The following is a 27,229-nucleotide window of genomic DNA, read 5'->3' on the forward strand; positions in this document are numbered from 1 at the left end:
AGGCACCCAGACGCCCGAAAGGAGCTTTGATGGTCTGGTCAACGCGATCCGCTGCCGCGACTAGGATTTTTCTTGTCCATCTCAGACTGCCATTTCCCTCAACAATGCTTTTACGATATTGTCCAGCGTCCCGATAGCGACTTGGAATATGCAATGCTGTTCGATTCTGATCTGATCCTACATTGTTTATTGCTTTTGCGAGGCCATGCCATTGGCCTCACAATCCCTGGGATACTTGAATAGAGCAAGCCTCTTTCGAAAGCAACTGGATCACCAGGTCATTAGCCCTTCGCGACGTTGCCTCCTTACTTTCGCGCAGGCACGGAGTCCTGAGTCTTCTGGGGAAGCAAAGCGCTTTGCTCTTGAGTCGTCTTACCTGTCGACCTGTGCTCGAGGCCACCAATCCGTCGCATCAGCTTCCGCCCGCTACTTGACCGAGTATCCCCGTAACCGAAATGTTCGCGGTTCTCAGTCTACAAATTCTACCGACGAGGATCTTAACATTTTGCCACATCTCGCCGTATTCGACAGAGAGGTAGACTCGTGCCGAGCGCTGCCGAAGACAGAATCGAACGACCTCTCAACATGGGCACTGCGTTTTTCCAATGCGCAACGATCGCAAGGAAAAGATGGAATCCTCCGCGTCTGGTCAGCCATGGCGCAATCGAAAGCCTTGTCCAAAGTGAAAGGGCCCGAGGCGGAATGGATATGGACAACGATACTGGAGGCTTCGCTCCCAAGCGACAGGCACCTGGAGCGCGTCAACAAGTATGCACAATGGATGGTTGAAACGCATACTGCTCACTGGCCGCACCTTTATGAACGTGTTGTACTTTACTGCTTGCAACACCGACAATACCGAAGAGCATTTTTGTGGCACATGCGTCTGGCAGCCGTCTTTGGCCCAGATCAAGACAGCTTCTCAAAGCTCATACGATCACAGATTGGGGATCCCAGTCCAGCTGCCCAGAGCACCCTGCATTCGATATATATAACAGGCCCGCACCGCAACATGTACGACCTGATAATGCCTCATCTCTACGAACTCGGCCTTTCCACACTCTGCAATCAATGGCGGGAAACCCTCTTGCGCTACCGAGATGTGCCGAGGCCGATAGTAGCATCGCAGCCTTTCCTTCGCTTCTTCATGAACTATTACCCAAATAAGGCGCTATGTCTGGAGGAACAAGTTGTTGTTGGTCTAGTGCCATCGGTCTCTCACCCATCTAAGCATGAATCATCATTATGGGAGGCTCTCTCCGCCGACCATGAGCAAGGAAAGGGCGGAAAGGGCCTACGATTCAACGATGCCATCGGCGCTCGATGGTTCGCTAGCTCATGGGTACCTCTTGATTTCGCTGTCCACGCGGTTCACGGGCTAGGTGTCCGTGTTCTGGGTCCATTGTCACTGCAGTCAATTGCTCTCCGCGAGAAAACCGCCGCCTCCATCCTTTCGCGACTAAGACAGCTCCAAAATCTCAATCTCAGTATCGGTCACTCAACCTACGCTCTAGCAGTTCGGAGTTTTGCGGAGAGGGGAGACGACGATATGCTGTCCATGTTGCTGGAAAGCGACATTCACCCAGAGGTTTTCGACGACTTGGAAACTCAGCAGAGGATACGTTGTGCGGCCAGAAACGATGGTGACTGGCAAACATACAATCTCTTACTTGCTATCCAACCTGCTGTCGCCCGGGACTCCATCGAGACAACATCTAACCATCTTTTGCAAGAGCATCTCAAACAACAGCACAATCAGCGTGCCATTGCCTTGCTCGACGATATGCGCGCAATGGATGTCAGTGTCACTCATGCTACTATGCAGGTAGTTCACGAACATCTCGTGCGCGGGCTACCAAGGCACCGCAGCTCGTTCCCTGGATCTGGTCGTCAGATATCCGAAATCGTCGCCATTGCCACAAGACTAGCAACGCGTCGAAAATTCTTGTCATCAGTGTTTTGGGAGAAGGCCCTTTTCCGACTTGGTGAGACTGGCCGTCTAGATGATTTGGAGCGCTTGGCGTCCGGTATCGTGAGGCTTTATCAGCTTCATGCCGCAGACACGAGAGGCTTGATTTCAATCCACAGATCGGATTCCCCGATGACCGCGCCCGATGATGCTTCGCTCGATATTCCGGCAGACTTGCCGCTCGCGCATGACTGGCATCCGATTCGGAGGATATTCGTCAACCGTGTGCTTCAAGCAGCTATCATCCGGTGGGGCTTTCGAAACGGACTGAACAAATCCCAAGGTTCTCTTCAATCACATAACACTGAAGCCACTATTTCCATGTTCTGGATTGCTCGAGGTGTCCGGCTGCTTAGGGTCCTGCGAGATCAAGGTATTCCTATCGAGGTCGCGTTGGTACGAGCGGAGGTTCTTCATTGCATTGCTCGTTATTGCATCCGCGGCCACAACGAGGCTGGGACTGATGGTGCAGAGAAAACAGATCTGGTCACCATTCGAAAGCTTTTTAATCAAGCCCATGGTGGGCCTCTGCTGCCCGAACCTTTGGAGTTACGGGATTTGGTTAACCAAGCCGAACGACAACTACCTGACAACACCAAAACTTTCATATCGATACCCGACTGGGACAGGAAGAGACGGGCCAAACCCTTCATAATGTAACATGAGAGTTGAAGCAGAGCCTCACGGGCTTGCTAAGTATTATAATCAAGATCATACATCAAGGTTTATCATCTTATACCTTGCGTCAGCAGGTCGCTCCTGTCATACCTGTTCATCTCGGTGGTCTCCCTCACCACCCCTGTCGTTTCCCCTCTTCGGCTTGATCAACAATAAGATGAACATGCCCACGACGATGAGCAACAAGAGCAGTATAATCTTTCTCTTGGTCGTCTTCTTCTGATACCCAGCCGCGACAACAAGCTCCTTGTCGGCCGCTTTGACATCTGTCGCCATATTCTCGACATTATAGTCGATGCGATCCAACATGGTGCCCTGGTCAATGACCATATTCTGTAGATCGCGGAAAATATCCGCCAGCTCGATGATGCCTTGTGCAATGTCTTCAATCTCGCGTTCTCGCTGAATGATGGCAGCATCATTATTCTGCAACAGTCTCTGCTGCGTTACTTGCAATGTCGACTGTGAGAATGACCTATCTGCATCGGACTCGGTAATGTCGGGGTCTACGTAGGAACTCGGCCCTGGTTGAGGTGTGGACGACCTTTCACCCACCGGGGTGAAGCCTCCCAAACTACTCATACCGCGCAATTCTGGAGAAATGTAAGCACATTGAAGCGAAGTGTCTGAAGGTTTTGCTGAGGCTCACTCTTGAGATATGCACTTTGCTTCTTCCTGAATAAGGCGCTAGCGTCTTGCACTCTTGACGCTAAAGATATCTGAATGTTCTTCGCCATGGTTTCTTCCCCTTGACTGATGGCTCCAGCATGTTTTGCCTCCTTGACCATGCGTTCAATGCGCTGGATACAGCCGTGGCAGTCATGGAACCCTTTTGTGATCTTTTGCGTGAGATGCTCAATCTCGCGCTCCTCAGCCTTTTTCGCATCCTCATCATCGAATCCTGGCAGCACATGCTTCTGATGCAGGCGCTCGAGTGCCTGGCTCCTTCGCGCAATATCTGCCAGCAAGTCTGTAATCTCGTCGGAGATGTCGGCCCAGCGCGGGGGCAGAAGATCCATCTCAATCACGGCGTCGCCATCGTCCTCGAAAGCACCTGCGGAGAGCAGGCCACGAGTATCCTCAGAGCCCGAGGCGGTGGCATAGTTGTCGCTGAAGGCATTGCCTCCGCCGGGCCCGCTACTGGTGTACTTTGTTCGTTTTGTTGGGTGATGCGCATAGGACTGCCGATAGGAGATGTATAGATTCGTGCGGTCCCGCCACATGGCGACACGAGAACAAGGAAACAGCGAGTTTCTAGGTATGAGCACTATCGTCGTATCTTGCGCTGCGGAGGAGAAGGGTGATCTTCTGCTGGGCCTGGATTATGTCAAGATTCGTGGTCTGGAGGTTGGCGTGCCGAATACGAAGTTGCTAGTTGCGAAGAACGTCGATAATGGCAAAGATCTAGGGGAATCTATGGTCGTATGATTGAGCAAAAGTTTCAGTGTGTCGATATGGCTGGCGTGGTCGTCGGCGCCGATGTCACATCAGGCAAGGTCCGTCAAGAGTCGAGCTTCAATCCAGAGATGCTTGGTGATCTGCAGGTCGAGAACGGGACAAGTCTCAACTAGAGCTGCATCTGCGGATTGCGTCAGGTTCGTTTGTTGACAGCTGTAACAGCTGGTAAACAGGTAGGCAAGGAATGAGATGGTGGTGGGCTACCTACGTAGGTGCCTACCAACTACCTACCTACTGGGGTTCAGGTAGTAGTGAATTTGGGCACCTGATTAGTGAGGAACCTCCCTGGACAGGGACGTACGTAAGGCACCTATGTGGCACCGGCTCATCACAGCTGGAAGAGCTGCGGTGACCGGCCTGGACACGCACTCTTCCAGTTGCCGTACCCCTGGCAGGTACGTACCCCATAAGCAGGATATCGGGTGGTACAGCACAGACCAGGCGTGGCCTAGACCCCCTGCCCCTCACTCCTTTCTTGCGAGGAACGGGTGTAATGAGCTGCCTTGCCCGGCTGTCTCCCTCTCCCCCTCCAAGGCCGCACACTAAAGAAAAGCTCGATACCACGACCGGCATCTGGCCAAGACCCACGAACCATCCCGCGACATCTACGACAACTGCCTTTCCCGGATCCGACTTGAATCGCATCCAAATCACCCGCCACGTTTCGCCCTCGTTCCGCACCTACACAGCTCCCCGCTATCTGCCCAATATGGTCAGTCTCCCTGCGACTACAAATTACAGCCCTCGATGTGCGCTGGACCACGTCTCACCGATGTCAACAATGACCTTGCGCCTTAGCTATGGCTAGCCGCCGCCATGCGAGCACAATGTCGCTTGGATTGAGTTAGCTAACCTGCCCGTTTCTAGGCTGACTCCCTCACCGAAGAGCAAGTCTCCGAGTTCAAGGAGGCGTTCTCCCTGTTTGTATGTTTTACTCGCCTCCTCCGGTCCCCCTCCCCCTCCTTGTGCTTGTGACATTGCCACGACTCACACGCGTCTCGTTATTTGTGATTCCCGAGGCTGACCCCCCTTCAGGACAAGGACGGCGATGGTCAGTAATCCATTCCCAACCTACCATGCACGACCTCCCGCATCACCCATCCCAACAACACGAGTCTACTATGCTCGCCTTGTGGCAACGCGGCCGCTATAGCAGTCACGCAAGGCTTCAGATGACGTCAGGCTGAACGACAACGCAGGCCAGATCACCACGAAGGAACTAGGAACTGTCATGCGTTCCCTCGGCCAGAACCCCTCTGAGTCGGAGCTTCAAGATATGATCAACGAGGTTGATGCCGACAACAACGGCACTATTGACTTCCCCGGTATGCAAGAAACATCAGGCGATGGGACTGGATTTTGCATGGCTAATACGGGGGGAAACAGAGTTCTTGACCATGATGGCCCGCAAGATGAAGGACACTGACTCCGAGGAAGAGATCCGTGAGGCTTTCAAGGTCTGCATGCTCCACAACCGTTTTCGAGATCCCCGCTGACTGGTCTCTACCCTTGCAGGTCTTCGACCGTGACAACAACGGTTTCATCTCGGCTGCCGAGCTGCGCCACGTTATGACCTCCATCGGCGAGAAGCTGACCGACGACGAAGTTGACGAGATGATCCGCGAAGCGGACCAGGACGGTGACGGCCGCATTGACTGTAAGCAAGCCATTCGCCAGGTGTGGTGTAGATCCCATGAGTCTTACTAACATGCTCTCTCCCAGACAACGAGTTCGTTCAGCTGATGATGCAAAAGTAAAAGACTTCCCTGCACAGGTGAAACGAGATCCGGCTTGCCTGCATGCGAGGACTCCTTGTTCTCGGGTGGGACATAGCGGTACTCGTCGGAGGATCTGGCCAGCGTGTAGTCTGCTATTACTTCCTTTGAATGTCGGAGTTGTTTTTATGCAAGGTTCGGCGAAAGTGGGATAGTATGGACAGGACATGACAGGACATGTGTTGAGGGACGAGCTAGATGCTTGGCTTCCCATTGATGTGCCAGCGTTTTCGTCTCTAACCATCCTCACTTGCGCATGATGACTATTTAACGAATGACACTCTTCCAACTAGCCTTGGATCTTCTATCACAATGCTAGAATCAGTCTGATATTTGGCTTTGGCGGGCGGTAGATCTCTTCACGACAAGGCGTAGCACGTCCGAAGAGGACATCGCTGCTTCAGCCCTGCAGCCCTACAAATCAATGCAGGTGCGGCAGTATGGGGTCTTACGGGCCGTCTTTCTCGTTCATCTTAGGTATTTAGCCCGGGATTTGCGCGGTACTGGCCAACGCCCAACACCTGTGAAAAAAAGAAAAATGCCATTGATTATGTGGTGGGATCTAGGCAGGTCATCAGCGGGGTTGCAGGCAGGCACTGCCTCTATGCAGTATCTCATGGTCACGATGTACCGTCATTCCGGGCATGAATTTGCGCGTTTGAACTTCAGTGGGTAGTGATCAATATATTTGAAAAATCTACATGGCCGCGAACGAAGTCTCACTCTTTTATACATGGACAAGGTCGCAATAGTTGTACAGCGAGCAGCACAATTTATCTGACATATAGCCGGACAGAAGTACGAGTTTGACTTGAAGGAAGAAAGCGTACGGAATCAATCACATCTAATAAGGCCCGATACCAAAGGAAGGAATCAAAGTAGGTATTTCTTAACCCACTTCAATTAGACTCGCCGCCGCTGATGTTATTGGTAGCTTGAAGTTTGGGCACAGATATTATACCACGTCGCACCAACCTGAATTCCGAGGCATGAGGACAGTGTGCGGTATGTGGACTCGTGCCTCTGTAAAGGGGTACCCCACCAGGTAGCTGGCGGGACCAGGGTGGCTCTCTAAGTAGGTACCTAGTAGCTGGTTACTACTGGTGCCTGTCAACGACGGACACACAGGCGCCTTACAGTTGGCGATACCTTCAACCCACCTTACGTTGGGGCACCATCTTCTCCCGCTTGCGATCCGAAAGCCCTGCTCTCCCACGCTTTACGGCATTGCTCCACGTCGACTATTATCCTGCACCAATAAACGTTACCTCACACCGTCTGTCGGCCTTGACACCACGCAGAAGCCCCTTCGAAGGGCCACCGCCAAGTAGCCATCATGGCCTCGCGTACGACCGTTCCCTTCTCTGACAATGGCCCCGAACAATCCACTCACAACATACCTTGTAGTTAAACAATTCATTCGCAACGTTCGCGCCGCCAAGACAATCGCCGACGAACGAGCGGTCATCCAAAAAGAAAGCGCTTCGATTCGAGCAAGCTTCCGAGAAGAGAGTCACGATCCTGGTGTTCGGTGGGAATGATCTTAAGCTGCAAAAGCTGCTACTCCTTTCGACATCTCAAGAACTAACGTTTTGGTGACTAGGCGCAACAATGTCGCGAAGCTCCTATATCTCTTCACACTTGGAGAGAGAACGCATTTCGGCCAGATCGAATGTCTGAAGCTCCTAGCATCACCACGTTTTGCCGACAAAAGGCTCGGCCATTTAGCCACAAGTTTGCTCCTCGACGAAAACCAAGAGGTCTTAACCCTCGTCACCAACTCCTTGAAAAAGTACGATTTCTTGGGATACAGCAGCTTGGAAAATGCTGACATGATGCCAGTGACCTTGGTCATTCCAACCAATATATCGTCGGCCTAGCCCTCTGCACTCTGGGCAACATTGCGTCTGTCGAGATGTCTAGGGATCTTTTCGCTGAAGTCGAACAATGCATCGCCACCTCGAATCCTTATATCCGCAGGAAAGCAGCCCTTTGTGCGATGCGCATTTGTCGAAAGGTGCCCGACCTCCAGGAACACTTCGTCGAGAAGGCAGCTCATCTTCTCTCGGATCGAAACCATGGTGTTCTGCTCTCAGGCCTAACGCTTGTCACGAGCTTATGCGAGGCTGAGGAGGAAGAAGGGGGCGAGGAAGGCATCGTGGATAAGTTCAAGCAGTTCGTCCCTCAGCTTATCCGAACACTCAAAGGGCTCGCCACGTCAGGCTATGCTCCGGAGCACGACGTCACTGGTATCACGGATCCATTTGTCCAGGTCAAGATTCTACGATTGCTACGAGTACTTGCAGTTGGTGATGCGCAGGTCAGTGAACAAATCAACGATATCCTGGCCCAGGTAGCAACGAACACCGATTCCTCCAAGAACGTGGGCAACTCTATTTTGTACGAGGCTGTTCGGACAATTTTGGACATCGAAGCTGACTCCGGACTTCGTGTTCTCGGTGTCAACATTCTGGGAAAGTTCCTTTCCAACAGGGACAACAATATCCGTTACGTTGCTCTGAACACTCTCATCCGAGTGGTGGCTATCGAGCCGAATGCCGTTCAGAGGCACCGTAACACGATCCTTGAGTGTCTGAGGGACCCGGATATCAGTATCAGGCGGCGAGCCCTGGATCTCAGTTTCACTCTCATTAACGAAAGCAACGTTCGTGTTCTGATCAGGGAGCTCCTCGCCTTCCTCGAGGTGGCCGATAGCGAGTTCAAGCCCACAATGACAAGCCAGATTGGCATGGCCGCAGACAAGTACGCTCCTAACAAACGATGGCACGTGGACACGATGCTGCGCGTGTTGACCTTGGCCGGTAACTACGTTAAGGAACCTATTATGGCCTCCTTCATACGTCTTGTAGCGACCACTACAGAGCTGCAGACATATGCCGTCCAGAAGCTCTACACCAGCCTTAAGAAGGACATTACACAGGAAAGCTTGACACAGGCTGGCTCTTGGTGTATCGGAGAATACGGCGACGCGCTTCTTCGAGGTGGACAGTACGAGGAGGAAGAACTGGTGCAGGAAGTCAAGGAACATGAGATAATTGACCTCTTCGCGTCGATTCTCAACAGCAGCTACGCCACACAAGTGGCGACAGAGTATATCGTAACTGCACTCATGAAGCTGACAACAAGGCTGGCCGACCCTGCGCAGATTGAACGGGTGAGACGTTTGCTGCAGGCAAACCAGACCAGCCTTGATGTCGAGGTGCAGCAGCGAGCAGTCGAATATGGCAACCTTTTCTCGCACGATCAAATCCGTCGGGGTGTACTCGAGAAGATGCCTCCTCCGCAGATCAAGGAAGAATCGAGGGTTTTGGGACCTGCTACAACAAAGAAGAAGTCCAACAAGGCAGCCAACAGAAAGTCCAAGATCATCAAGCCAACCGAAGAAGACCTTCTCTTCGACATCAATAGCGATGCACCGGCTGGCGTATCAGCACCTGTTGGCGGCCAGAACAACGCCGATCTGCTCGCTGACATTCTCGGTGGCAGTGGTACATCGTCACCTGCGCCAAATGCTGCATCACCCCCACCCCAGCAGTCAAACGTTGCAAGCATCATGGACATGTTTGGCCCCAACCCAGGCCAGTCTGCACCATCACCTGCGCCTGGTGGCTCTAGCTTGGACATTATGTCATCCATTTCTGGTACACCGCCGCCTGCACAGGCAGTCCCGCAGGCCTTTGCGGGCATTCCTTGCTACGACGGCAACGATCTCAATGTTTCATTCCAAGTGCAGCGCAATGCCGAGGGGTTAGTGCAAGCTACGGCGCGGTTCCGGAACACTTCGGGTTCTGTCACACTCTCGAACGTCGGTCTGCAAGCGGCTGTGCCGAAATCGCAGAAGCTACAGCTCATGGCCATTTCTAACACGGATCTCAGCCCGGGAGCTGATGCGAGCCAGGTAATGAGGGTATCTGGCGTCAAGGGGGTATGTATTTCCCATGCCACTATTTTATCGACGAAAATGCTTACCATGTTTTAGCCACTGAGGTTGCGTTTGAGGATTCAGTTCGTTCATCCTTCTGCGGGACAGTTGACAGAGCAAGTGAATTGGACAGAAGCGCAGTGAGTTCTTTGTTGCATAAGCTATTCAAGACATCAGGCTAGCAACGGGTGGGCCTTGCTCGGTCTGCAGCAGATCGAGCAACAGGGGCGCAGAAACACGAAGATACAGAGTGCAAGTCGCTCTGTTACTTCGGGCGTTCTGTCTCGTCGCGATGTTGCGTTACAACGGAGCGACGCTCGGTGGATGAAGGCGAAAAGAGTAAATAGCCAAGACATTCGATCATCATCGTCTATCTACTTCAATAGACATGAATTGAGCAGACGATTACGAGACTGATGATAGGTGCCTGAGTGGAGACACTCTCTTCGCGGTTTAAGGAAGAGGACTTTAAACCGACTAAACCGCTCACAACATGTAAGGTCTTTATCCTGATGCCATCATTTGTCTTTCGCCCTTGTATCTATCACACCGTGGCAGGTGGGGGGGTGCTTCGATCCCTACAATGTTTTTCAGAAGTCTACTCCACCTCGGGTACACTCGGCCTGAAAGCTTTAATTGAACCTCTGTCGCCACCTTTTGTCTCCATACATACCTGCAATGGCCACTCCAACTCATCCGACAACTTCGCATGAGGAGCGCACTGCTCAGGAACCGCGTGATGCTGTATGATCGACTTGTCAACGCTGTGAAGCAGCACTTCATTCGTTGACAAATGAACAGGAGATACACTCAGTCATCATCGACGATATCACCGAGATCAACTTGTCTGTTCGCCTCTTCAGGCTCAAGACAGTGAACGGGCTACCCATGACAGTTCGTCGACCTTGCCCAACACCTGCTATGTGCAACACCGCGCTGGGCTTGTTTTCGTGTGAAGTTGACACGCAATTCCAGTTTCTCCCAGGCCAATGGCTTGATACCTTCGTCCCAGGCATACCTAAAGCAGGCGGCTTCACCATCACATCTCCACCGCATCTTGCCTACTCGCCAGTACCCTACGTAGAGCTCGCCATCCAACGATCCCCGACAAATCCACCGGCGGCCTGGCTCTTCCAGCCTACCGCGCAGGTACTCGGAAGGACACTCCAAGTTCGTGTCGGGGGAGCCTTCGTCTGGCCACCGCCTCGCATCGAACTTGCTAGCGTACAGAACATCCTGTTCGTGGCTGGTGGTGTTGGGATCAACCCATTGATGAGCATCGTGAGCCATCTCACGAGCGGCCAAAACCCTCCGCCATTCACTGTAGAATTCATGTATGCCACCAAGATTCCGTCCGAGGCATGGGACAATGGCAGTCTGCGACTTGATAATATCCTGTTCATGACGAGACTATTAAAGATATTCTCGGAAGGTTCTATTGCTGGTCGATTGAGCCTTTTCCTCACTGGTGATACTCGAGGAGAAAAGGCTGTCATCAACCTCCAGAGAGCAGAGCAATCAAATCCAAAAGCCTGCGTTGCACATTGCAGAAGGATGGCTGTTCACGATCTAGAAAAGGCGTTGGGGCCAAAGGATCGGCATCATGCCTGTGTTGCCTACATCTGCGGAGTACCAGCCATGACGGATATGCTCGCACAGTATCTTACCGGTTCTGGTGGCCTGTCAATCGGAAAAGACCAAGTTTTATTCGAAAAATGGTGGTAACAACACATACGGGCTAGGTAGGAAGAGCGAGGAGTCTATTTGATAGATGTTTCGACGTTGCTTCAATTTCACAAGTTGCGCCCACTGAGCTACGAAACCGTCGGATGACCATTCCGGTGGGTACCATCTTTGCAGTTCGTCACCCATCAGCTGTACCCGCCTGATTCATGATCAAACGTTCCTTTCCCTTGCGCCTACGAAGAGGGGATGGACTTTGTTTTAACCTATCCCCCTCCGGTATTGGCATAGCACTATCCGCCAAAGGCAGTGCTTGCTTTCGGAAACCGTGCCCGGCTGCTGGCGATATGTCAAAAAGCTGACATTCAGTAGCTGCGTCGCTAATGATTTGCTTTTCGTTCGGTTCATAAGCATGCGACGAAGTTTGAGAACATTCTGAAACAGCTGGTGATACGCTATAGTTAGATAGAGACTCCATACTACGCGGTTGAGGCAGTGGACGATCTCCAGGGTCCACCCTCCGCCACGTTCGTCCTCAGTGAGCCCCAGTACCCACTCGTGTTGCAACCTGGAATCTCAGCGTTGTCCAACTGTATTATAGTCATCAAATGTAAGGGTAATAGTGATGAGGCGATCGACAAAGCTTTTGACGCCCCCCGATGACTTCCTTGAGTGGCTCTCTGGGGGTGGCAGAATCGGCAGCGGCCGCTGCAAGTAAAGATCGACCGGGCTTTGAGATGTCTTGTAAGGCGGCAGTGTGTATTGGTGTGCGACCACCGGCGGAAACTCTTCGCAGATGTCAAGCGTATGCGATGCTCTAAGTTCTTGAGAGGCTCCATCGAGCCATTTCTGTGGCAAAAGGGACATGTCTCTCGCCGTGTTACCATTATCAAAACAAAGAGCCTTCTGAGTAGCCGACAGGCTGAAATTAAACCTATCCTTGTCGCTGTTAGTTGATTCAACCTCGCCTGATATGTCGGACTTGCCACCGCGGAAGAGAAGATCGGTGCTTGCGTGACGTTCAGACCAAGGAATAAGGTTCAGCTCCTTCAGGCTATCCTATGACCTGTAATAGAACCGGAATGCAGCAAAAGGAGAGTCCTTGGGGTCAATCAGCACCCAAGTGTAATATGCGAGATCTTGCGGATTTTCCACCAAGCCACCGGAGGGGCATCTTGTACCGCGTTAGCGTGCTGCATCATCACCAGCCAGGACAGCGAAATCTTACGTGATGCCGTAGTCGACTTGGTCACGATATTCGCCAGGGCGAGGAGCCTGTCTTTGTCTTCCCATAGATCTGAAAGCTTGTACCTCCAGTAGCCCTCCGTTTGTAGCAACAGATGTGCCGATTGTGTTGGCCGAAAAATAGAAGTATCTCTTCTCAACGCCATCGAGCTTGAGTTCGACACCCTGCTCTAGGGAACGCCATCTGCTGCTCGGTTCGAATAAGCCATACTCAACGGTGCCTGTGTTGGCGTTCAGCTTGGAGCCATCGGTGCCCCATGAAACCATTCGGCGACCGTTGAGAAGGAGCACAAAGTAAACGTGGCTTGAGGATGCTGGGACACGGTCGACGACCCAGTCAACAGCAAATTGTGTTCCTGGCTCTGAAGGGACGTAGATTGAAATTCTAGGATGTACCTTACGTTGAATACAGTAGTTGTTGTCTGAGCTGAGCTGTGTGGTAGATGGAGAATGGTTGAGAAACGGCTCTGTCGTGTCCGTGCCCATAAGGCGTACTGAACAGGAGTCGGGATGGGGAAATTCAGGGAGACTTCTTTCTCGCTTATTCTGTTCGTGGACTGCTCTTGTGCCGTCGGAATGTCTTCTGATTGGAACAATCGAGACACGTATGCCTCGAAGCCATGCCATGTCTGATTAGAGTGGACAGATCCTGCTGTGTGGTTGAGAACGCGTCGAGTTTGCTAGCCGTGCGAAATGAATCGAAGTGATGAAGAAACGACACTCAGACTGCAGGAATCCCAGAAAAGGAGTTGAAATCGGGTTCCTGCGTTGTTACGTCATGAAGACGAAGGAAACAGAGTGAATGTAGTACTACCTGCTGTATTGTGCGCTCTCTGGTTGTTCCAGCTCGGTTCAGAGGAAAGAGCTACCCAGATTGTGACACAACCAGGCCTTCCGTGTTGAACATAAACTTCTCATAAACCTTATTGCTGCACTTATAAGAAGAATATGGCGGCCAAAACAAATTACCTAGGAAAAGGTTATTTGGCTCAGATCTGCGCAGTCCCCGTCTCATATCGATATTGTCTAACACCAAGACAGCTCAAGGACTCTCATTAGGTTAGGGACATATGTATGCTGGGTCATGACCGGGCGCTGGGTACATGTCGCTACCTGAAGCTTACCAAACTGAGATCAAGGCCCTCGATCGACTCAGTGACACATGTGCATCTTTTTCATCTCGCCATCGCCAGCCAGGACTGACAAAGTGCCAAGACACACAGGATTCCGGTTAACGCCGGCAATATCACGTGCGCAGATCTAGGAAGGCCAAGGTCGTGTTTCTTATTTGGTGAGATTTCTTTCGAGTGAAAGCTGCTGTTCCGGTGCTCTTGTACAATTGTTTGTTTTCCCGCTCTCCGTTATCATCCTTGGAGCTCATGAACTCTCGGTCAAGCCCTTCGTTGACTCTTCACCACCCAGGGTGCCTAGGCTTCGGATGTGACCAGCGCTCGGGGCGCTGTCTCGCTCGCTAGCAGTCGCTGCCTTTCTGTACGCAGCTTGCAGCGCTCTCGTCCTCGCGGCCTGTTTGTTTGGACGAACGTGAGTCAGGGCTCAGCGCGTCTCGAGAGTGCTCCCCAGGAAAGCTGACTTACCTCTTTCTTGTGGTGCAGGCACTCGTAGTAGTCCTCTAGGGCGGCACCGCACTTGGCCTTGCCCTTGCCATCTTCCTCAGTCGTGTTGACAACGTAGCAGCCGAGCAGCTCTTGCCAGAAGGGAAAGCACCTCGAGGGTCCTACACAACGGAATTCCAACCCGTCAGCGATCAATACCTATCAATTGGGACATTTCGTGGTCGTACCGCCATGTGCGCCGAATCCGGAAGCCATTGTATTGGTTGTTAGCTTCAACGTTGAGGTGCTCGTGAATCTGGTCGATGTCCTTGCAGTCGATACGCACTGGACGTCGAAGTCGGAGATGGGTGTAAATTGTTTTACATAAGCAGAGACGACCCAATCAAAACTTCTTCATCATGATTGGCTAATATGTGTTGAAGACCACCAACAATTGGTTTCCCACAGACCGCCTACCACTTCTGGCGCCACCCCAGCCTACCTAGGTACCTAGGTGCCCCTCGTTCCTTTGATTCTGCCGCTCAGTTTCTGAATGTTTTATGATGTCCGAGGTACACCAAATGCTTTCAAGGCGACCATAGGCAAACGATCACAGGACCAGCATTTAGAGTTATCTTATAGGTCACCAATTTCGTTGTCATCGACAACATAATCACAGGCACGGCCTGGGCTTTACTCTAAGAACGCGATCCGGGCAGGGCTGGTGCCCATGGCACCAATAAGAACATTCGCGGCGGTTCTGCGGGTTGGCCAATGTCTGTTTCATGAGCAGCTGCCGCTGGAAATCCGCTGGTGGTCGATATTCATGATGGTGGTATGGAATCTTGCATAGATGTTGGGTTCGCGACTGGACAGTGTGCGTTTGAAATGGTGTGGTCGAGAATGGTATGATTCGTTTGGTGACTCGTGCGTCGAGGATGAGCCGACGGCTGACTACCTAGACAGCCTGGCATATGTGCTCCCTGACACCGTGCCGCCCCGGGGCAATCGCCCAATGTTCTACCCGCAAAAACCAAAGCCCAAGTCTTGTCCACTCTTCCCCAATGCCGCCAACGATTTACCGAAGACGCCTGGCCTCACGCTCGGACTCGAGGAGGCAGAGAATGTCATCCTCACGGACTGTGAGATCACGCTGGTTAGCTCAACAACCCTTCAAGCTCTGTTTGCGATAGAATGCCGACGTACCAGGGCCCTTGACGTTACGGATGATGGAACGGGTCTGGTCGTCCATGAACTCGACGCGAACCTGGGTGACACCACCGCGCGAGCCTATTCCAATCAATCAGCATCCAGCCGCCGCCAAAAGTGTGTTTTCGTCGACTGCATTCGTACCGGTGCGGCCGAGGACACGGGTCACCTTGACCAGCTTAACGGGAGTCTTAGAGGAATCCATCGTCGCAAATGTGAGGTTTTCGGAAGCGGGTTGCGATCGATCGGGTAAGTGGACGAGAGGGTGTGTCGGAGCGTTGGGCGAAGGGCGATTTGTCGTGAGGCCGTTTTGGTGGTCAGAGTGGATGTTTTCTGTGATTCGGCAGGGTTTTCGGAGTAGGGCAGGCACTTCGCGCTGCTAGTCACGTGCACAGGTGCCTTGGACTGCTAGTTTGTGTGCACAGTGTCCACCAGCTGTCAGCCACCCCAGCCAGCCTGAGTAAGGGAGCCCCACCAAAGGTTCAGGATGACGCTGTGCTTCGCTCCACTTGTAGACGGGAAGGAGCTTTGGAGACCTTCAATCAGGCCGATGTGGCTTATTGGATGCGGCTCCCGTACAACATCGACTTGACACATCGAAACCTGTCCGAGGTCGACCTTCGACCACCAAACTCGTTACCGTTTCCGAATATGTGACTTCTTTGCGCATAATGAGCCTCATCCTGTCTCCACCGAAACTCGTCCTCCTGGCTGTTCATTTGGCGACCATCGCCGACGTGAACAGCTTGGCTTACCTGACGTCGCGATATCCAGCCGTCCTGCGAAAGGACATCATCCTGCGCATCCTCCTGACATACCTTCCAGAAACGGTACCGTCTGCAGAATATGTTGACTTCCTTAAGGAGTTGGAATCGGGCGAATTTGACGACCACGAGGCCAACGGTCTGAATTATGCGACTGTCCACGACTTGAACGACGAGGAAGCCGCCAAGAAAGTCCGCAAACTACGACTACTTCCCTTGTCCGATGGAAAAGGCTCTACAGACGCCAATGAAGATCACATAACGTCATTTCTCTATCGAAGAGCTTACCGGGTGGATGAGGAAGCCGGATTGCTCGCGCAATTGCCGGTTCTTCTTGCGCCTTTCCTTCAACATAGCCACGACCTGCGCACTTGGGTAATTTCAACGCTTTTGCCGCTGTTGAGGAGGAATCACGAATATTATCCACAGAATGCTGTCGCAAACACTCTCGTCGAGTTTCAGAAACTGCCAGACAACATCGCTGTCGGTGTCTTGCTGTCGAACACTGGCGCAAATGGCGATCTCAGCACTGTTGGGCGGGACCTACGCGGCTTGGTTGGACCATGGCTCCATAACAATACGCGCTGGATATCTGCAATGAGTGCCGACTCATCATTGCAGCTTGCCATCAGTGCAGGAACGAATACGGAGGGCCTGTTGTGTCCTGGCTGGGAGCAGGTATTAGAATGGCTGACCGCCCATGCAGCGCGGTCCTGGAGAGTTGCTGTTGCCGCTGTCGAGCAGTACAACGGCCCGGAAGATGTGGATTTGGGTGAATACGATGGCATTTGGTTGCGAGAAGAGCAACAACAGTACCTCGACCGACGATATGCACGAGCCATCCTTGCCTGCGCTTACATCATGCCAGAGGCGAACCCGGAAGCTCTTCACGGCGCTTATCAAATGGTGTCCAAGGTTATGGAACTTCTCGGCGACGACAGCTCTACCTCGCTTGAACAGGATGTGTATAACCTTCAGACTGTTGCCGATCTTGACAGCGAGCTCTTCTCATCACCGAAAAACACGGCTTACATGCGAGACGACCTTCTCCACGAGAGCAATCCACTCACTTCTCCCTCTCCGAAGGCGGCACGACTCCTTCAGGCGCTGATATTGAGCGCATACCTCTTCACCCAGGCTGGACATCCGTGCTCAATCAAAAGCGCGGGAGACCTTGCGTTCATTCAGGACGACCGTGAGCAAAAGATGGAGGCAACAAAGCTCATCCATACGATCGTAAATCGAGCTCCTCGGAATGACGAGAGTTATTGGACGAAATCGCGGAGGCAAATCTTGTGGCTCCGTGACTGGGGCGCGAAATCCAGTTCAGAAGGCTCAGGCTCCGGAGTTCTCGGTCGAGTAACATCAAGCTTTCTTGAGGCCGAGATTTTGAAAGGCCTTCTTGCGAACAATCGTAAGAGTTGCCTGATAATTCTATCTCGGTGTTGTTTGCTAATGATGCTATAGAGTATTCCCTTGCTGCCTCATTATACGAAGGCGCCGAGCAATCGCTGTCACAACAAGCTTTGCAAGATACGATTCTCGGTGCAGCCCTCAACGCATACGACAATGCCACAAATCCCAACCGCACTCGGGGCGGCCTCAAGAAATGCCACGAGATGTAAGACTAGACCTGGTACCCTCGAGACAGCCACCTCTGATCATCTCTCAGCATCAACGCCTTTCCCCAAACGATCGGCAAGTCGTTGCCCGCGAGGCAACGCATCGACGCTTTGCTGAAGGCAACCCATGCCCTGAGTGATTACAGGCTAGTGCTGAAGCAAGGCGAACCTTTCAGCCCTGTCATTCTTCGCGTTCACGCGGACCCGTTATCGATTATCAGCAAGGTCCTTGAGCAAAACAAAAAGAGCTATACCCAGATGCAAGATCTCCTGGAAGTGGGATACAACATGGTTAAGGCTGGCCTTACGACGAAGAGTAGCCACGGTGCAGCTGTGTCAGGTGAAGTCATTGACGCTCACCTTCTGCGCGCTGAGGAGCGCATTGTCGCTATGTGCATTGAAGCAGCGCTCCGAGAAGATGACTTCGAGACTGCCTATTCATACGTTGTTAGCAGAATATCGGAGCGCGGTGGAACACCTGCCCGCATCACTAGTGATCCGGACGAAGAATGGCCATGGCGGTCGGCGCTCTTGGCAGGCCAATACGTTCGCACTGCCCGGACAATCCAACCGACACATTTGGGCACGGCGAGCGGCAACCCCGACATCAGACACCTTGAGCAGCGTATCGACTGCCTGTCAACGGCGCTTCGTATCGCGCCAGCGGCACAGCTGCAGGAGATTCTCAAGACTTTCAGGCGCTGCGAGGAGCAGCTTGACTCGGCTGTCAAAGCGGAGGCAGCACTCGAGGCGGACGAGGATGATCTGCACGGCATGCCTGGCGGGTTCGGTACACCGGCACCCGGCTCGCAGGGTTCTCGCCGTGCCAGGTGTTCGAGGCTCCACCGCGCCGCCGAGCAAGGCGAGCGGTGCGGACGAGGCGCCCATGTCTCTGTTCGACTTGTCGCCGCGCAACCGCGCGAGCTGCCTCCAGAAACTTTGCGGCGCTGTCAAGTCTGCAGCAGTCCTCTGGTGGGGGCAAGACGCCTCAGAGCGAGGGTCCTGCGAACGATCACGAGATGGAAGGTCACGAGGACGATCACCACAGGTTACGCAAGAGGGATCAGCTGCGCGAAGCGGCGATGGGCACTCTGACGTCGGGCGTAGGCTGGTTGATCGGAGCGCCAGCGTCAGGGGGAGGTGAACAGAGAGATCGAGATGACTAGGTAGCAAATGCGCCCCCCTTAGGCAGGCATTTGAGAAGACATGAGAGCACATAATAGCAACGAGCCCCGCGACATACATGCCGAAGATTAAAGAACTGCCCAGCCTGCGCTGCGAAGATCAACTACTACTGGGGTCATCCCGCTGTACAACGAAGCCCAATGGATGGGCGGACGCTCCACAGAACGCACCACTGATGTAGATGAGCCGCGGATTAGTAGGACGTCATTGTGCTGCAGGTTTCCCCCAGATGATCCACAACGGAAGGGCAGACCGAGGCAGGCAGTAGCCCAGACAAGCTCGGAATGGAGCAGAACGATATGACGCGAGATGAAAGTGTAGCGAACAGCAGACGTGAGAGTGGGTTTCCTCGTGACATTATCAGGGCACATGACGGCCATGAGGCCATTGAGCGATGTAGCATGCAGTGTGGGGGGGGGGGGGGCGACAGGCAGAAAGACGGGCAAGATCGACGCTTATGGGCAATTCGAGGGTCCTGTAAACTGAGCCGGCAGTGGGACATCGTGAGGTTTCGGCGCTGGCCATTCGTTGCAGGCGCGGCGAGGCGGACAATACAACTGCTGCCGAGAACAAAAGACTGATTCATAAAAAAGTTGTGTCGTGTGGCACCGGCCGGTCGGGGACGAGGCTCCAGGGATGGCCACAGCTGCAGGGTTGATGGGGCGAGCGATGGACGCGTCCAGGTGGCGTTGGACGTTGGATGGCTTCGGAAGCGCCAGGTTTGCGAAATTACCATTTGAGGGAATTCGATGCTGTTGAGGTGATGGATGGCGTACGGTACATTATCGTTGAGGCATTCCGCAGAGGGGCTGCGATCGATTGGCGAGAGATATTGCTGCTCCAGGAATGATGTCTCTTGCTCCCTTCCCCTACCCAACGTACGTGTTTCAATCGGCAAGATGACTCGGACTGAGACCGAAGAGACTATTCTCATATCCATGGCATCCCAGGGTAGCATTGTTGATAGAGGATTGGTGAGGATGCGGGAGGTGGTGATACTACAATGCAGCATGCAGCTTGTGGGAGGTGCAGCGCTGAACACGAAGCACGGCACAAAGCAGACGCGCTGCAACGAGCGAGCCACCCGCCGGTGCTGCAAGCACACTAACCCAACCGGCTTGCAAGCCAATGGTGGGCTGTTGGCGGGGCCTTGTGCAGGAGACTCCCCCGTAATTTCCCTGATGGAGTCAGTGAGGACAGTGGACTCCCCCCTGGTCGCCCGGCGGGGACCACCAGTCGTCATCGCGCACGGTATCCGAGGTGTAGGCCTGGGTTCCAGCAACAGGTAGGTACCTACCTTAGGTCAGATAGCCTGACCTTTTGACGCTATGCCCCTTGCTCGCTCGATCGCTCGCCAAAGGTATCGACATAGGATCATTGTTGGGATCCGAACAAAGCCCGACGGGGGGGCTCGTCATAGATAACTTGTCTCTGCAATCACTTGTTGGCATCTTCAACCATTCGAGTAAGACAAGCAGTGAAAGGGATGCCCTCGGGGATGTGACAACAGAGCTAAGTCATCGTCTGAAGACGAGAGCAGCGTGGAGAATGAGGCAGGCGCTAACCAAACCTCACTTGGGAAAGAAGGTCCGGGTGGTCGTGGTGGTGCAACGAGGGTAAGGTAAGGAAAGAAAGGGCGGGCACGACAGGCGGGCAGAGGCAGGCAAGACAATCGGCAGAATGATATGATGAAGCGGCTGCCATGTCAATCAACGCCCCTCTGGCTGCCTGCCGATTTTACCCTGCTTTTTCTTTTCCCTCTGCCACTCCGAGCAATTGCGGCTTCTCTCCATTCATCCCACCCAGCTGTCGGAGACCCTCGTCCCAGCCAGCCATCCCATCGTATCCCGCATCCCGCATCCCGCATCCCGCGCCTCGTGCCTCGTGCCTCGTGCTTCGTGCAGCTACCTACCTTACCTGAGTAGCTAAGGCAAGGTATCTGCCAACAACCTGCCTTCCTCCCTCCTGGGGTCCCTCCACCCCCCCTTGATCCTACTCTCATACTTCTCACCTCCCCCTCGCTTCTCGACCTCGCACGCGTTGCCTCTCTCTTGCTCTCTCAATTCTAATCCCAGGACCTTTCGCTTCTTGCCGTACCTAGCTTCATGGCCTCGCGCTGAACCTGGCGCCTATCCTCCCTCGGCACCTTGCCGTCCGCCTATTGTTCGGTGACGACCTATTGCTGTCAGTGTCTCAGAACGCCGACCCCTCCACAATGTCAATGGCCGTGCAAGGAGGGGACCAGCACCAGCTTGTCTATGCTACGGTTCGTTTGTTCCACTGGCCCCGAGTCAACACGCTGCCTCGCACCTCAAGCTCACACGCTGCCTCTCACCCAGCTTCTGCTCAGCGATTCATACCTCCCAGGTAAGCTTGGCATGCCTCATTCGATCCCCCGACTTGCGCTCATCCTCCCACAGGCGCATTGGTCCTCGCTCATTCCTTGCGCGATGCTGGTACCGCCCATCAGCTGGCCGTCTTGGTCACACTCGACACCGTCTCCGCCGAGGTCATCACACAGCTCAAGGTAACCCCGCTCCACCCACCATCGCTTTCCGCCCCTTCAAAATCATTCTCAACCTTAACGTGCGATTGTTCAGACCGTCTACGACCATGTCATTCCGGTACCCCGTCTGCGCAACGAGCGACCCGCCAACCTGTACCTGATGAACCGCGCCGACCTGCACTCTGCTTTCACCAAAATCAACTTGTGGAAACAGACACAATTCTCGAAAATCGTATACATCGATGCCGACGTTGTCGCATACAGGGCCCCCGATGAACTCTTTAGCATCCCTCACCCCTTTTCCGCCGCGCCCGACATCGGCTGGCCTGATCTTTTCAACTCGGGCGTCATGGTCTTGACGCCCAACATGGGCGACTACTATGCACTTGTTGCTATGGCTGAGAGGGGCATCTCTTTCGACGGTGCCGACCAGGGTCTGCTGAATATGCACTTCGGGAACAACTACAACCGCATCAGCTTCACGTACAACGTGACCCCCTCCGCTCACTACCAGTATCTTCCGGCCTACCGTCACTTCCAATCCAGCATCAATATGGTCCACTTCATCGGCTCTGACAAACCTTGGTCGAAAGGCCGCGATACGCACAAGGGGGACTCTCCTTTTGATCAAATGTTTGGAAGGTGGTGGGCTGTGTATGACAGACATTACAGAGCTCCCGTAAGTTCGAGCAATGTCGCTACATGTGAGCTGTTCAGCTGAACCTCTGTATAGGAGCAAGACTCATTCTCATTGAAACCCCATCGTTCGCAAGGCTTACACGTAACATCCCAGCCAACAGTATCACCACTAGTTCAGTACTTCACAAAGGGCGAATATCAGCCGAAGTCGGACCAAACAGTTCCAGCTGGTGAGCAGAAGCACAGTGCGTACAACGAGGGCCACGGCACGGTTCATCATGAGATCCAGGGGCAGGGCTCACTTGAACGTCATTTTCCCCATCGCCAACATGAAACACATGAACGCCATCAAGACCACTGGGAAGACGGATCCTCTCCGACCGAGCCCTCGTCCCGCCTTGCGCCCTCCCCTTCCTCTCCCAGTGTGTTGATTGATACTCCTGGAACACACACTGAGGCTCGTCCAGAGCAAAATCTTGCGGGGACGGAACGGGAGCCCCCAGCCCCGCCTGTGACACCCCCTAAGGACAAGCCAGAGCCACGACCTATTCCCTTGAACACATGGGACGCTCAATGGTAAGTCAAACATGCTGCCCACTATGCCGCTTGGCAGGCTATCGTGCTCACTAGACCTCTCAGGCAACCACCGCCTGCCGACTCGCAACCCGAGGCGCTTAATTTTCCACACCAGGTTTACACCATGTCTCAGGACCCTGCTCCGTTTGTCCCTCCCCCACGCTATCCCAGTCCGCCTAAAGACATGTGGTACGAGGTGCCCAAAGAGAAACCTGCTCCGCCTTCTCAAAAGCCTCGTGCCATCTTCCCCTGGGAGTCAAACCAACCTAGGCCAGCGCGAGTGTTCACAGACCTGCCCGCGGAGTCTGAAGCCGAAAAGCCTGAAGCCACGCCAACGGGTGAGCACCAAACGACGATTTCTGGACAGCGCGATGCTGAGTACATAGACACAGAAGCGTCGACAGCGGAACAGAAGAGTGAACCCGTGACTCCTGTCACCCCGACCATCAATGTGATTCCGTCAGACCCCTGGAACACTTTCACGCGGACGAATGCTTGGGATGAAATGCCCGAGATTGAGCGCTACGTCGAAGGGTTACAGAAGCACCGCCGCGTGAAAAGCCAGGGTTCGCCCGGCATCGCCTCGGTCAACAGAAAGGCGAAGCAGGAGCGCGGGTTCAGGTTGACCGACTTTCCCAGCGAAGTCGATCGGCCCAGTCTTCCCGTTACACCTGCACCCATCCGCCGGCCCAAGTTCTGGGGTGGCGGCGACCCTGGTGCTGGTGACGGTGAGGACGAAGAGGTATTGCCGGTCGCGGAGGGCGTACCGTTGCAGTCCGCCTGGGTATGTGTGCATGGACAACGCTGGACTCCTGCAGACTGTCTTTGCGATCTCACTAACATGCTTCGGACGTACAAGGATCCGGCGGAACAACTTCAGAAGCTCGCCAAGCAACAGTCTGAAGCACTGCTGAAGAGACTCGGGCAAGGTGATGGAACGGACGGACTCGGCCGTGAGATTCCCACTCGCTCTCTGCCGTTCGGTTCAGAGGGCGTGGTCTCAAATGCTCATGGTGTACAGCAGTCTAGTAGCGTAGTGCTCAGTCCGCAGCCGGTAAAAGGCGGCACGACTGCAAGTATTATGCGAAGCATGGGAGCTGAGCAAGATGCTGCTACGACCCGTCGAGACATCAGCACGGAGCCACTTACAACGGGTCCCTCGATAGAGGAGCCGTCGTATAGCGGTCCGGGCGCTACTTGGGAGAAAGGGGAGGACGCGCCGGTACGGGAGACGCCGTTGCTACCAACTGATGAAGAGCTCGATGTGCTCAATGGCTGAAAAGAGAATTAGAGTGGCTGCCGGTGGTCGAAACCCTGATGAACACCTCAGTCTGGTGGCAACTGTCGAAGTGGCTAAGATGGTGGAGTACTCGCGACAACGGGATGTATGATAGCAGTGGCTAGTTATTGGTGCAGCCGAGGAAGCACTGGTAGATGAGGAGGGGCACGAGTATAATAATGGTTGATGTGGCGCGGTTTCTGGTGAATGGTGCCCTCGTAATGTCTTTGTGCCGTATCAACCATTTGAAGCAGATGAACCCAGGAGAACTAGTGATGAGCGAGCCCAAGTCTGGTTCGTCTCGGTCAGGTATTATTCGAAACGGCCCTGCTTGGCTTTAGCTCAGCAGGGCCACCCTTCAAGACCCTTTGCCTTTAGGGATGAGATTAAAGTATGTGTACGTTCTGGTTGCTAGTCTTGCCGCGGGTCGCCCATACGTAGCTTATCGGTGCAGTCAGCAGCATGTGTACGCTGTGTGAAAGCTAACGTGACAACATTGACAGGATACGAGGCAAGCGCCATCACGACGAATCCAGTGTACCATGGCATCAAGATCTTCGCTGATTCATCTCATTGGTATATTCAGTACAGGTGCGATAGGTAGGATTGTGGGAAGGAGGAAAGGGGGCCGCTCAATGCCGTGCAAATTTCATTCTCAATCAGTCATATGTCTGCGCACGCGCACTACGAGGCATCGCCCTCCTGGTCATCACCCGCGTCCTCGACCGTGACAGCCTTGGCCTTGCCCTTTTCCTCGCCGGCCCTACCAGCGACCATTGTAGGCTGTGCCGATGCCGGCGGCGCGACGGCTGGGCTCTTTTCCCTCGGCTCGTCCGTCGTCGATGTGGTGTCCGAGTTGCCGTCTCGGGCGGAACTCCTGCTGCGGCCAAAGAGCTGATTCTCGCCACCCCAGTTGGGCATGACGGGGTTAGGTGCCAGGATCTCGGGTCCGCCGGTCGTCCCGTTGGCAGTAGCTGCGGGCGGCACTGCTTCGTTCTGACGTGTTGAGCTTGAAGGCTCCACAGAGGGCTCACTCTGGGTGCTCTGGGTCGTCGTGGGAACTGGGGCTCCGTCCAGGCGCTGGAGAGGGAGCAGAGACCAGCCCGGAGGTATGGAGACACCTTCGGGCAGGTCCTGGCTACCAGCGTGGATGGGAGCCGACTGCGCTGTGATCCCATGCCGACTAAAGGCATGTGACGGCGTCTGTGAGAACGGCTGCAGTGACGGCAGTGGCTGTTGTGGAACAGAGAAGGTGGGCACGGTGAACCCATGTGGCACCTCTTGATTCGGCACTTGTGGTTGTTGTTGTTGCTGTTGCTGTTGCTGACGGAGCCTGTTCAGCTCTGCGAGTAGGAGATTGCAGAGCTGGAGCTGCTGTTGGTCTTGTTGAAGACTCAAAAGGTTACTCTGGATAGAACGTTCAACTTCACGAAGACGTTCTCGTATCGATCCAACATCGTTACCCAGAACGCCATAGGGTACTGATGGAGTAGCAACAGTCGGAGTAATCGGCGTGGCCGGGGCAGGATGGCCTGGAGTCGCGCCTCCTTGGCGACCTTGTGCCATACGCTGCGCTAATTCCTGTATGTTCTCTCCCCCTTGAGCGAATCCAACACGTAAGTTGCCAAAATTAAACACCCGCGCGCCTCCATTTCGAGGAGCAGGCTGGCCAGCAGCAGGCTGCGCTGGAGCTTGTGGGCCGCCATTTTGGCCGTTTGCTGGCAGTGGGCGCTGGGCTTGGGGCTGGGCTTGACCGACTGGTGCTGGGGCTGCTGGCACACCGAGACCGAGTCGGCCTAGGGCGGCATCCCGGTTCGCTGCTGCAGGAGGAGCATTGATGACAACCGAACGGCGGCATGTGGGGCAGACCTGTTGACGCTCTAGCCAACTCTTGAGGCAACCCATGTGAAGGATGTGGCCACATGGAAGCTTTTTGGGTCGGATTCGCTGGAGGGCGCCAGGGTTATTGGCAGGATCCCAGGGTCTCATCTCCTCTCTGCAAATGATACAAGTATCCTCTCTGGAAATATCTTCTTGCGTGGCGTCGGCGTAATTGTTCATGTCTTCCATTGCCTTGCGGTATTTCCATAGAGCCGAGCCTCGTTTGATGACGGCGCGCCCAGTCATGAACAGGTCCCTCATGATATGGATGGGTAGTCCGTAAAAGGAGAAGAGTATGAAGAAGAAGACGATGTAGATCGAAAATTTGGTGCAATCTGTCCATGGTCAGCCATCTATCTCCGGTGTTCACTTTGTAGGCATGTGTTTCATACCAGCGACAAGGTCCAGAATGAGAATCCATTGGCCTTTTTCTTCCCAGCCTGGTACCTCGATGTCCATCTCATCAACGTCTTCTTCACGCGGGAGGTCGGACTGGTCGGCGGTAGTCTCCCCATCAGCGCTAGGCTCCTGGGCTCGTTGTCTCATCATGTTGTCCCGGGTCCGTCGGACTTCGCGGCGTCGCTCCTCGAGTAGCGTCTTTGTCTGTTGCTTGACAATGCGACTCTCGAGTATGGAGACCAGGTATCGAACGCCAGTGCGGGCAGAGCAAGTGGCGAGCACTGCGAACTCGAAAAGGAACATGACCATCATGTCTGGTCGAGCTTGTCGGATCACGGTTCGAATGGTGTAGGCCAGGATCCAGAGATCGTAGGCAAGACTGAGCAGCAGAGACAAGCTGAGTCGCGTGTGGAAAAGGCCCGGATTGGCCGGCGGCTGTTGCTCAAGGATCTCGACTCGTCCGTCTCCAATCCAGCCCCAAACCTTGCCTGTAATCAACGCTGTGAACATGACAAGAAACCAGGCTCCTATCTCGTCTCTGAAGATGGTCATCGCAAGGCATGTTTCGGTGATGGCAAACCATGCTCGTTCGGATAGCTGCTCGACTTCGGTCTGGCGGAGGGGTCCGTAGAAAATGCGTTGTAGGCCGTAGACGGTGGTGCCATAGGATGAGATAGACAAAGTTGATGAGGATCTATCCAGAGCGTATTAGAATATCTGGATATGCCAGCCCATGAAAATGCGCCGCTTGCTTTGTAAATATTAGGCCACGTAGTAATGCTTTTCGTGGTGTACTCATCAGGTGAGAGAAATTACTCTTGAAGCCTTATAGACTCATGGCAGAAAAGAAATTCCCCCCCCCTGT

The 27,229-nt window shown here is 53.8% G+C and overlaps 12 protein-coding genes across 12 annotated transcripts; 6 read left to right on the forward strand and 6 right to left on the reverse strand.

Moving 5' to 3' along the window:
* Positions 1-40: 40 nt before the first annotated feature.
* Positions 41-2,629, forward strand: VDBG_09351 (conserved hypothetical protein; the record flags this gene model as incomplete). The annotated part of the gene is made up of 1 exon (XM_003000110.1): positions 41-2,629. One exon carries the CDS (start codon positions 656-658, stop codon positions 2,627-2,629), a length of 1,974 nt encoding a protein of 657 aa, XP_003000156.1.
* A 102-nt stretch (positions 2,630-2,731) lies between these two features.
* VDBG_09352 (SNARE domain-containing protein) lies at positions 2,732-3,870 on the reverse strand (the record flags this gene model as incomplete). The annotated part of the gene is made up of 2 exons (XM_003000111.1): positions 2,732-3,240; positions 3,297-3,870. 2 exons carry the CDS (start codon positions 3,868-3,870, stop codon positions 2,732-2,734), a joined length of 1,083 nt encoding a protein of 360 aa, XP_003000157.1.
* An 828-nt stretch (positions 3,871-4,698) lies between these two features.
* Positions 4,699-6,483, forward strand: VDBG_09353 (calmodulin; the record flags this gene model as incomplete). Its single annotated transcript, XM_003000112.1, has 7 exons — positions 4,699-4,817; positions 4,973-5,029; positions 5,141-5,156; positions 5,305-5,430; positions 5,492-5,562; positions 5,621-5,762; positions 5,828-6,483. The coding sequence occupies 7 exons, from the start codon at positions 4,815-4,817 to the stop codon at positions 5,860-5,862; spliced, it is 450 nt and encodes a 149-aa protein (XP_003000158.1).
* Positions 6,484-7,216: 733 nt separating this feature from the next.
* Positions 7,217-10,236, forward strand: VDBG_09354 (AP-1 complex subunit gamma-1; the record flags this gene model as incomplete). The annotated part of the gene is made up of 5 exons (XM_003000113.1): positions 7,217-7,226; positions 7,288-7,411; positions 7,484-7,672; positions 7,723-9,826; positions 9,881-10,236. 5 exons carry the CDS (start codon positions 7,217-7,219, stop codon positions 9,965-9,967), a joined length of 2,514 nt encoding a protein of 837 aa, XP_003000159.1.
* Positions 10,237-10,705: 469 nt separating this feature from the next.
* On the reverse strand, positions 10,706-11,113 carry VDBG_09355 (predicted protein; the record flags this gene model as incomplete). The annotated part of the gene is made up of 1 exon (XM_003000114.1): positions 10,706-11,113. The coding sequence occupies one exon, from the start codon at positions 11,111-11,113 to the stop codon at positions 10,706-10,708; it is 408 nt and encodes a 135-aa protein (XP_003000160.1).
* Positions 11,114-12,082: 969 nt separating this feature from the next.
* On the reverse strand, positions 12,083-13,378 carry VDBG_09356 (conserved hypothetical protein; the record flags this gene model as incomplete). The annotated part of the gene is made up of 2 exons (XM_003000115.1): positions 12,083-12,560; positions 12,735-13,378. The coding sequence occupies 2 exons, from the start codon at positions 13,376-13,378 to the stop codon at positions 12,083-12,085; spliced, it is 1,122 nt and encodes a 373-aa protein (XP_003000161.1).
* A 750-nt stretch (positions 13,379-14,128) lies between these two features.
* On the reverse strand, positions 14,129-14,580 carry VDBG_09357 (NADH:ubiquinone oxidoreductase 11.5kD subunit; the record flags this gene model as incomplete). Its single annotated transcript, XM_003000116.1, has 3 exons — positions 14,129-14,275; positions 14,347-14,486; positions 14,553-14,580. The coding sequence occupies 3 exons, from the start codon at positions 14,578-14,580 to the stop codon at positions 14,129-14,131; spliced, it is 315 nt and encodes a 104-aa protein (XP_003000162.1).
* Positions 14,581-15,189: 609 nt separating this feature from the next.
* VDBG_09358 (40S ribosomal protein S28) lies at positions 15,190-15,832 on the reverse strand (the record flags this gene model as incomplete). The annotated part of the gene is made up of 3 exons (XM_003000117.1): positions 15,190-15,444; positions 15,511-15,594; positions 15,658-15,832. The coding sequence occupies 3 exons, from the start codon at positions 15,716-15,718 to the stop codon at positions 15,383-15,385; spliced, it is 207 nt and encodes a 68-aa protein (XP_003000163.1).
* A 211-nt stretch (positions 15,833-16,043) lies between these two features.
* VDBG_09359 (conserved hypothetical protein) lies at positions 16,044-18,994 on the forward strand (the record flags this gene model as incomplete). The annotated part of the gene is made up of 3 exons (XM_003000118.1): positions 16,044-17,691; positions 17,745-17,898; positions 17,950-18,994. 3 exons carry the CDS (start codon positions 16,185-16,187, stop codon positions 18,992-18,994), a joined length of 2,706 nt encoding a protein of 901 aa, XP_003000164.1.
* Positions 18,995-20,022: 1,028 nt separating this feature from the next.
* VDBG_09360 (predicted protein) lies at positions 20,023-20,373 on the forward strand (the record flags this gene model as incomplete). Its single annotated transcript, XM_003000119.1, has 1 exon — positions 20,023-20,373. One exon carries the CDS (start codon positions 20,023-20,025, stop codon positions 20,371-20,373), a length of 351 nt encoding a protein of 116 aa, XP_003000165.1.
* A 511-nt stretch (positions 20,374-20,884) lies between these two features.
* On the forward strand, positions 20,885-24,084 carry VDBG_09361 (glycogenin-2; the record flags this gene model as incomplete). The annotated part of the gene is made up of 6 exons (XM_003000120.1): positions 20,885-21,123; positions 21,282-21,350; positions 21,685-22,269; positions 22,324-22,805; positions 22,869-23,589; positions 23,665-24,084. 5 exons carry the CDS (start codon positions 21,300-21,302, stop codon positions 24,082-24,084), a joined length of 2,259 nt encoding a protein of 752 aa, XP_003000166.1.
* A 684-nt stretch (positions 24,085-24,768) lies between these two features.
* On the reverse strand, positions 24,769-26,874 carry VDBG_09362 (E3 ubiquitin-protein ligase HRD1; the record flags this gene model as incomplete). Its single annotated transcript, XM_003000121.1, has 2 exons — positions 24,769-26,300; positions 26,358-26,874. The coding sequence occupies 2 exons, from the start codon at positions 26,872-26,874 to the stop codon at positions 24,769-24,771; spliced, it is 2,049 nt and encodes a 682-aa protein (XP_003000167.1).
* Between the last annotated feature and the right edge of the window lie 355 nt (positions 26,875-27,229).

The sequence above is a fragment of the Verticillium alfalfae genome, genomic scaffold (genome assembly GCF_000150825.1).
Source record: "Verticillium alfalfae VaMs.102 supercont1.15 genomic scaffold, whole genome shotgun sequence".
Lineage (NCBI taxonomy): Eukaryota > Fungi > Ascomycota > Sordariomycetes > Glomerellales > Plectosphaerellaceae > Verticillium > Verticillium alfalfae.